The sequence below is a fragment of the Mastigoproctus giganteus genome, chromosome 12, assembly GCF_048544385.1.
Source record: "Mastigoproctus giganteus isolate SK-2022 chromosome 12, ASM4854438v1, whole genome shotgun sequence".
NCBI classification, from domain to species: Eukaryota; Metazoa; Arthropoda; class Arachnida; order Uropygi; family Thelyphonidae; genus Mastigoproctus; species Mastigoproctus giganteus.
In genome coordinates this window covers 146,175,087-146,184,596 of record NC_143586.1, presented here as the reverse complement: position 1 = coordinate 146,184,596, position 9,510 = coordinate 146,175,087, and the positions used below count along the sequence as shown (strand labels likewise).

At 35.3% G+C, this 9,510-nt stretch overlaps 1 protein-coding gene across 4 annotated transcripts in view; it reads right to left on the bottom strand.

Moving 5' to 3' along the window:
• Window positions 1-265: 265 nt before the first annotated feature.
• Window positions 266-9,510, bottom strand: part of LOC150077487 (LITAF domain-containing protein-like) — a 103,330-nt gene continuing 94,085 nt past the window's right edge. For all 4 annotated transcript variants that reach the window (XM_090386392.1, XM_090386395.1, XM_090386394.1 and 1 more), the window contains 2 exons: window positions 8,822-8,972; window positions 266-460 (listed from right to left, as the gene is read on the bottom strand). In XM_090386392.1, the coding sequence (XP_090242518.1) occupies window positions 352-460; window positions 8,822-8,972 (260 nt within the window). In that variant the 3' untranslated portion in view covers window positions 266-351. The remainder of the gene's footprint in view (window positions 461-8,821; window positions 8,973-9,510) is intronic.

Here is a 9,510-nt window from a genome sequence, read left to right as displayed (position 1 = left end):
CCTAAAAAATTAAAAATCTTCGTATAATAAACTTAAAAAAAAAAAAAAAAAAATTTGGCTCTGCATAACTTATACACACGCATATACACACAAAAAGTGGAATGATGTAAAGTAATATGAAAGACAGTAAGCGTCAAAACAAGCATGGAAAAAAAAGGGAAAAAAAAGCTTATAAATATTTAGTTTAAAAATAAACGAAAAAATTTGTTCACTTTTTTGTATTTAAGTTTCATCACCATCACACATTTCTATCATTGCAGTGTGTTACTTTTTTCAACTACATGTCAATATCTGTATTAACATGTTGATCCAGAGGGGGGAAAAATCTGAGTTGTATAAAAACAATCTACTTTACAATCGGCGATAGGTGCCTATATGCTGCTTGCAGTTTGGGCACTTGTGTTCAATATTTTGGCATTCTGGAATGCAGCATGGAATAAGACAACAACCTACCCAGCAGCTGTAGAGAAAAAAAAAATTACATTTATAAGAACAGTTATGACAATAATACATAAAACAAATTATAGTACCTAATTTATTTAGAGCGATTATTTAATTTAATTTTACAAATTCCTTATTTGAATCAGGAGGTGGATTTGCTTTCAGTTAGGGATATGAAGTCACCTTACTATAATATATGCAATTAACAATGATATTTATTAAACAGTGGGACCAACTGATGATGTTATCAACAGCAAATTCAAAATGGGAAGCATTCAAAGAATTTATCTTGGAAGCTACTAGGCTTTACATACCAACTAAAAAATATTGTTCAAGGTTTAGGCCTAAATGGATGTCAGATGAACTAATGAGACATATGGCAGAAAAGAAAAATGCATAGGATACATATAAATTAATGGGTGACATGGAAGCCTATGATAGATATAAGCTGGTCTGTAACCAAGTCACAAAGGAGGTTAGGCAGGCAAAGGCAGATTATGAGAAAACCTTAGCAAAGGATGCAAAGAAAAACAGAAAAGAGTTCTTTACCTGTGTAAGAAAAGAAAGGAAAAGGATGAATCAGATTGGTCCACTGGGTATTGATGGTTAAACTGTTGATGATCCTGCTCAGGTGGCAAACAAACTAAATGAGTACAGGTAACCCTCGCTATTCGCGGGGGTTACGTTCCTGAGAAATGCCGCGAATACCGAAAACGCGAATACTGAGTTATGGCTCCCATAGTAATAAAGGGGTTCCGTTCCAAAGTATGAAATATATAAGAAAAACTAGTCTAAAATTTTGTCTATGTATGTATTATATGTACCTTCATAATATGACTGTACATAGACAGTACGTAGTGAAATGCAAGCATATGGCATCGAAATGAAAATAAGAAACAATTTAATATTAAATGTAATATTTATTAGAAATTTCAAACAAATCTTTCAAACCAGCGTCTTTGCTAGCTAAAAAACTTATCAAGCCAGTGCTATCACCAGTTTTGCTAAAGTGTTGATAAAGGAGTTTTGCGTTTTCACGAATGATGAGTGAATTTAACGGAATTTTATTTTGAGTTCTGTCTTCTTTCCACAGATTTAAAGCCTTTTCCATTTTTTCTAATTTAACATCACGAGTTACAGAGCAAATTTTTGAAGCAATTAGCGCGTTTTCACGGACACTACGGCGGATTTTTTCTTCAGATTTCTTGATTGATCGTACCGTTGACTCATTGATTTTATAATGTTTTGCCACTGAGGAATTAGAAATTTTATCTAATAACTCAATTTTATTCGCTAATGTCATCACCTTCTTTGATATTTTCACATTATTCGTAGCGATATTTTTGTAGGGGTTAGAAAGAACTTGTCCACAACAAAGTCACTTTCTTCCGTTAACACACTCGAAAAAGTCTGTTTTTCACCACAAAACGGTAGATTTATCACTTTTGTAAGAATATCAATTTATAAATTGATAAATTTATTCAATTTAAAAGCAAACGACGAAACCTTCCATAACAAGCGCATAACACATATTGAACAAGGATTAGCGAGAAACATTCACGCTCGCGATTTTGTCACCCCTCTCCCCCCACCCACTGAGCGCTGTTTTGACCGGGAAAGATAATTTTAGCCACTCCCATGTTTTTTTATGGCGGAAAATATTCACGGCGCTTTAAAATTCACATTTTTTAGGTTTCATTTTATATTAAATCGGCGATCGCGAATACGCGAAACCGCGAATAGCGGGGGTTTACTGTATTTCGCATCTACATTCACACATAAAGAGTTATTCAGGGAGGGGGAATGCCAGAGGTGAAGTAAACTCTGGCAGTGAGCTAGATGGTTTTGTAATAACTGAGAGGAAAGTGAAGGAGAAATTGTTGAAGATAAACATAAAAAAGGCACCCGGTGTGGATGGGATCTATCCAGTTATATTAAAGGAGGCAGCAAAGGAAGTAAGCAAACCTTAGCCATAATTATGAGAGCTTCTTTGGATTCAGGGGAGGTACCCATGGACTGGAGATGTGCAAATGTGACCCCAATTCACAAAGGAAGATCAAAGGGCAACACAAGTAATTATAGACCTTTGAGTTTAACTTCTATTCCAAGAAAATGAATGGAGGCACTGGTTAAAGAAGCACTGCAGGATCATCTAGACAAGACTTCAGTTATAGCTCAGACACAGCATGGTTTTGTTAAAGGAAAGTCTTGCCTGACCAATTTGATTGGATACTATGATGCAGTCACAAAGGAACTGGATGCAAGGAATAACTTTGATATATATTTGGATCTTAGAAAGACTTTTGATACTGTTGCACATGGAAGACTGCTGCACAAATTGGAGCAGTGTGGCACTGGAGGCAAATTGCTGCTATGGATAAAGGGGTGGTTGAGGGGGAGAAGACAGAGAGTGGTAATCAATGGACACTGCTCATCGTGGACTATTGTTATTAGTGGAGCCCCTCAGGGTTCAGTGTTGGGTCCATTGTTGTTTTCTGTATTTATAAATGATATTGATGATGGTATATCAAGCTTACTGTCCAAGTTTGCAGATGATACAAAGGTTGGCAGGGTTGTTAAGGACACTACTGACAGTAGGCTGCTGCAACAGGATCTGGAAAGGTTGAGCAGATGGGCTGAGAACTGGCAAATGAAGTTTAACATTGACAAATGTAAAGTACTACATATGGGAAACAGTAACCCTGACAGTGGTAGAGAACGAAAAGGACCTGGGGGTAATTGGGCAGGCAGATTTGATGTTTTCTGAGCAGTGTAGATGGGCTGCGAGAGTAGCTCATGGTGTCTTGTCAATGATATATACAGGAATTTTTCTAGCAGGGATAAGGAGGTGATTATCTCCTTGTATAAGGCAATGGTCAGGCCACACCTTGAATACTGTATACAGGTCTGGAGGCCTCATTTCAAGAAGGATGTAGAGCTGCTGGAACGAGTACAGAGAAGGGCAACAAGATTAGTGAATGGAACAAAGGGTTGCTCTTATGAAGAAAGGCTTAAGTTTTGCAAATTACAGTGTCTGTAGACTAGGCACCAGTGAGGTGATCTGATTGAGGTGTATAAAGCCTTGAATGGTTTGAGCATGCTCAATGCCGATGGGATTCTTCCTCTTGCTCAGAATAATCACCTGAGACGGCATAAATTCAAATTGAGGAAAGACAGATGTAGGATAGATGTGCGGAAATTTGCCTTTAGCCAGCGGGTAGTTGGTTGGTGGAACAGACTTCCATCCCTTGTTGTAGAAGTTGATAGCCTAAATAAATTTAAGGCTGAGCTGGATAGGTATTTGGAATGAATGGAGGGGTGAAATGGGAGTGGGGTTTTTTTTTTTTTTTTTTTGGCTGATGCTGCATAACCTTGCCTTCTTGCATCATATGCCTGTACTAATGCTAATACTATAATATATGCAATTAACAACGATATTCATTAAATAGCATGCCATTTAATTAAGCAATTTAAGCTAAGCTATATCCATGATCTAGTCATTACATCACAGCACGTAAGGACACCTTAAAAATATCATAAGTCAACAGCATGCCATTTTAAAACAACATGCACAGAGTGTTATACTCTCAACAGTTACAAGTTCAAAATATTAAAAAATATACTATATTAATTCATTATGATGGCATTTAAGATTTTTCATGCACTCATTTTGAACATTATCTGGCATTTATGGTTGAAAAATTTTACCCAACAATTACATTATCGTCGATATTTTTATAGAATTCTCCTATAAGTACCATAACTGTCAAACCGGGAATTTATAATATGGAAATAAAATAAAAAAAAGACTGTTAGAAAAAAAACACCCTTCCCATTTCACCCATCCAATTTACTCTAAATGCTTGTCTAGTTCTGCCTTGAATTTATCTAATTTGTAGACCTCCACTACGACAGTTGGACGTTTGTTCCAACTATCAACCACCCACTGGCTACAGCAAATTTCTGCACATCTATTCTACAATAGTCTTTCCTCAATTTGAATTTGTCCCCTCAGATTAGTAAATTAAGCAAGAGGAAGAATCCCTTAACATTCAACTTGCTCAAACCATTCATGACCTTATACATCTCAATTAGATCACCTCGCAGGTACTTAGTCTCCAGAGCCTGCAATTTGAAGAACTTAAGTCTTTCTTGGTAACAGCAACTCTTTGTTCCATTCACCAATCTCGTTGCCATTCTTTGTATTCGTAGCTAATAACATTGGACCTTGTGCACTGGGCGTGGGAAAGTCTTAAATAAGCCAGCTGATGTTGCAGATGAATTGAACAGGTACTCTGTATTGGTCTTTATTGAAGAAAGACCATTCATGCAGAGAAGACACTGTGCGAGTCAGGCTGAGCCATATAAAATTGGTGATGCTGTAATCACAGATGACTGTTTATAAGAAAAACTTTTGAGCATACAGGCAAGGCTCCCGGATTTGATGGCATATACCCTGCAGTTTTGAGAGAGAGCATGAGGGAGTGTACTGAACCATAAGTCTTAGAGGCAATGATTAATAGTGCAATCCAAGGACGTTTAGATAGATATGGCATTCTGGACACACAACATGGCTTGTTAATGGTAAATCATGTTTAACTAACTTTTTTTGACATAGTTACTCAGAGCTAGATGTTGAGAACAATTTTGAAATAGTTTATTTGGATTTTAGCAATGCATTTGACTCAGTCTCGCATGAGAGGTTACTGTATAAGCTTTAACAAGTTGGGATTACTGGTAAGGTTCTAAGATGGATTGCTAGGTGGCTGCAGGGCAGAAGGCAGAGGGTTGTGATTAATGGGTATTCTTCAGATTGATGTAATGTCAGGAGTAGGGTCCCTCAAGGATCGGTTCTTGGGCCACTGTTGTTTCTCATTTTCATAAATGTCATTGACAAAGGGATAGAAGGCATGATATCAAAATTTGAAGATGACATTAAGGTGGGCAGAGTCGTTAATGATCAGTGCCAAGCAGCACTCCTTCAGATGACTTGAACAGACTTCAAAGGTGGTCAGAGAAGCGCAGCTATGTTTTAATGCTGCTAAATACAAGGTCTTACACTTAGGGAATAGCAACCCACAAATAAATTATACCCTTGGTGGGGTTGAATTAAAAACAGTGAAGGAGGAAAGGAATTTTGGACTTAACAGCCAGGAAAGATTATTGATGACTTATTGAATGTTAAATCATCGATATCCTGTAGAGATAAGGCGGTCATAATCGCACTGTATAAGGCAATTGTAGGACCATATTTGTAATACTGTGTTCAAGTATGGAAACATCTGAAAAAAGACAGCTTCTTGAAAGGGTTCAAAGACAGGCAACTTGAATGGTGAGATTGGCAGAAGGACAACTATATGAGGAAAGACCGATTATGTGTGCTACAGAGCTTAGCAACCAGACACTTCAGAGGTGACCTGATTGAGGTTTACAAGGCTCTTAGAGGGATTAGTAAAATGATTTGAAGGTGGAATAATGTCAAAAATTGTTCCCAACTAGCTCATGAGTAACTGTGTCAAAATAGCTTACCAGGTTAGTAAAACATGATTTTCCTTTAACAAAACCATGTTGTGTGCCCTTCAGAATGCCATTTCTATCTAAATGTTCTTGGATTGCACTCTTCATCTTACTATATATCTTCTAACAGTTTTTATTTCTTTTATACTATTTCACTGGAATACATATTCTTTAACTATATATTCCAGCATAACTAGTGTCTGCAACTTATGCATGCTATTTTGTTGTGTTTTGCACATACACTTTTTCACTCAGTACTCATACATCTCGTATGATACTCTTTCATTCATACATTTTTCACAGAATATATAAGCTTTATTCATAGCTCTATCCACTAGTGTTAAAATAAAGGATATCAAAGAGTTAATCCTGAATTATTTCCTGCCTTTTTTAAAATGGTATAATTTATAAGGCAAGCTCATTCACAAAGGCATGCATTTAGTGCATCTGTCTATAGGCTAATAGAAACTGTCACTACTTTCAGGAATGAAATGTTTCTTCAGTGGATTTAAACATTCAACTGCACAATAAGTCACTTAAATCCTGCAAAATGGATGGCCTAAAAGCAGTTCCTTACAATACACAATTTTCAGGAGGAAAAACTTAGGACTTCACAAGAATAATTCTTATTATTCTTGGCTCTCTTCATGGCAAGAACTTACTGTTTATATTCATAGCACCATTAATGCACATACCTGCTAATGTTTCAAAACTAAAAAGGTGAAGACAACATAGTTCAGCTTTAGCTGGAACACTCCAGAACTATTTTCTAATGGTTTGGAAATGTTTTTGGGAACTGCCTAACCAGCATTTCCAAGCTTTTTTCCAAATTAATGAAAAGTAATCAATGCATACCATCACAAAATGCAATAAACTACTTTACAGTTCTTTTTCATATATTTTTTTACAATTGCAGCAAAACCTAGGACTTTCTTATTAGTAGGATTATTTTTTTCATAATTTCTTGTTTATTCACAGATTAGTATTTAACATGCAATATTACTAGAAAAATGACTCTGACATATCTTAGTGGGGACTATCATATTTGATTAAACAAGTGCAATTTGCTTTATGTTTCCTTGGAAATAAAGATCAAAACTATAACATGTAGAAGATATGTAATTTTAACTTTTATTATTATGGCAATTCTATGCAGATTCCACCCTCACCCTGTGTGATATCATGCAAGCTTTTAACTGAAAAAATGATGGCATTGAGCTTCTTACAAGGGTCCAAAGGTGGATGAAGTGTCTAGTGAAATTGGCTAAAGGGCAAAGAAAGATGCCATCCTCTCTAGAAACTTCTACCTAATTAGTGAGCTGCTAATCTTTGTAATGATATGCCAATAAAGTGGCACAGCCTAAATAATATGAGAGTCAATCATATACAGTAAACCCCCCACTATTCGCGGGGGTTACATTCCTGAGAAATGTTGCGAATACCAAAAACGCGAATACTGAGTTATGGCTCCCATAGTAATAAAGGGGTTCCATTCCAAAGTATGAAATATATAAGAAAAACTAGTCTAAAATTTTGTCTATGTATGTATTATATGTACCTTCATAATATGATTTTGTACATAGACAGTACATAGTGAAATGCAAGCATATGGCATCGAAATGAAAATAAGAAACAATTTAATATTAAATGTAATATTTATTAGAAATTTCAAACAAATCTTTCAAACCAGCGCCTTTGCTAGCAAAAAAAACTTATCCCGCCAGTGCTATCACCAGTTTCGCTGAAGTGTTGATAAAGGAGTTGTGCCCTTTCACGAATGATGAGTGAACTTAACGGAATTTTATTTTGAGTTCGGTCTTCTATCCACAGATTTAAAGCCTTTTCCATTTTTTCTAATTTAACATCACGAGTTACAGAGCAAATTTTTGAAGCAATTAGCGCATTTTCACGGACACTACGGTGGATTTTTTCTTCCGATTTTTTGATTGATCGTACCGTTGGCTCATTGATTTTATAATGTTTTGCCACTGAGGAGACACTTTCACCATTAGAAATTTTATCTAATAACTCAATTTTATTCGCTAATGTCATCACCTTCTTTGATATTTTCACATTTCTCTTGTTATTTGTAGCCATATTTTTGTAGGGGTTAGAAAGAACTTGTCCACAATAAAGTCACTTTCTTCCGTTAACACACTCGAAAAAGTCTGTTTTACACTGCAAAATGGTAGATTTATCATTTTTGTAAGCATATCAATATATAAATTGATAAATTTATTCAATTTATAAGCATATAAATTAAAAGCGAACGACGAAACCTTCCATGACAAGTGCATAACACATACTGAACAAGGATTAGCGAGAAACATCCATGCTCGCATTTTGTCACTCCTCTCCCCCCCCACCCACTGAGCGCTGTTTTGACCGGGCAAGATAATTTTAGCCACGTCCATGTTTTTTTTTTTTTAGAAGGAAAATATTCACGGCGCTTTAAAATTCACATTTTTTTAGGTTTCATTTTATATTAAATCAGTGATCGCGAATACAGATACCGCGAATAGTGGGGGTTTACTGTATTTCTCCTTTTGTTTCATTAAAATACAAAATTTTACTTTAGATAGTAATTTATTTTAGATGGAAGATTCTTTTGTGCAGCTGATTTCCAACATTTTCTATTAAGCTTCAAATGCTTTTGCTTTATAACAATTAAAAAATTAAAATCTGAAATTAGACACTAGGCAAGCTAACTTTAAAATGAGGAGAGAATTCAGTGCTTTATCTTCATATTTGCAATACACTATACCATTAACATTCAAAAATTTTGAAACCATAAAATACAGAAAATATCTTTTGGAATTTTTTTTATTTTTTTTAGGTCATTAATATTTTTAGAGAAACTCACCCCAAAAGTAGCAATCCCCCTGACAAAAGCCAAGTGAGCATTCCTGGGACAGCAGTAGTTTCTGTCATAACTTGAGCACCACAATGAGGGCAGGATATTTGCATTGGATATGGACCACATTCTGCTACATTCACAACTGTTACTGATGTCACTGATAAAAAAAAAAAAATTACGTTGATAATTGCAATAGCCACAAAGTCAAAGGAGTTTACAAGAAAAACTACTAAAAATAATAACAATATTTTTGATATCATGTGGATTTCGGCATGCAACTCCATGCTGAAATCCACAATCACACACTGATCACTCTGTTGCAATCATCAATTGAAGATATTAAGACAAACAATTACACCTGCCATTTAAATTCTACTATTCTGAAAAACCCGATAATCTTAAGAGTCTTATGACATCTTCATTTATCAACTGTGTTAGAAAAATTAACCTGTCCAAAATATACTATGAAAAAGTATATTTTGGACAGGTTAAAATGCATAATTTAATGCAAGATAATGATAACTTTCAAGAGAAACACCATATTGGTTATAAACAGTTTATCAAAAATGTTAACATTAAGTTTAAGGATACAACACACTTTGATTCCTCTTTGGAGATTAAGAATTAAGGAAACTTATTTACATACCAAACTAGCATAAGCCTTAGGCTTCCTTGCACCATATGGGCATTACTAA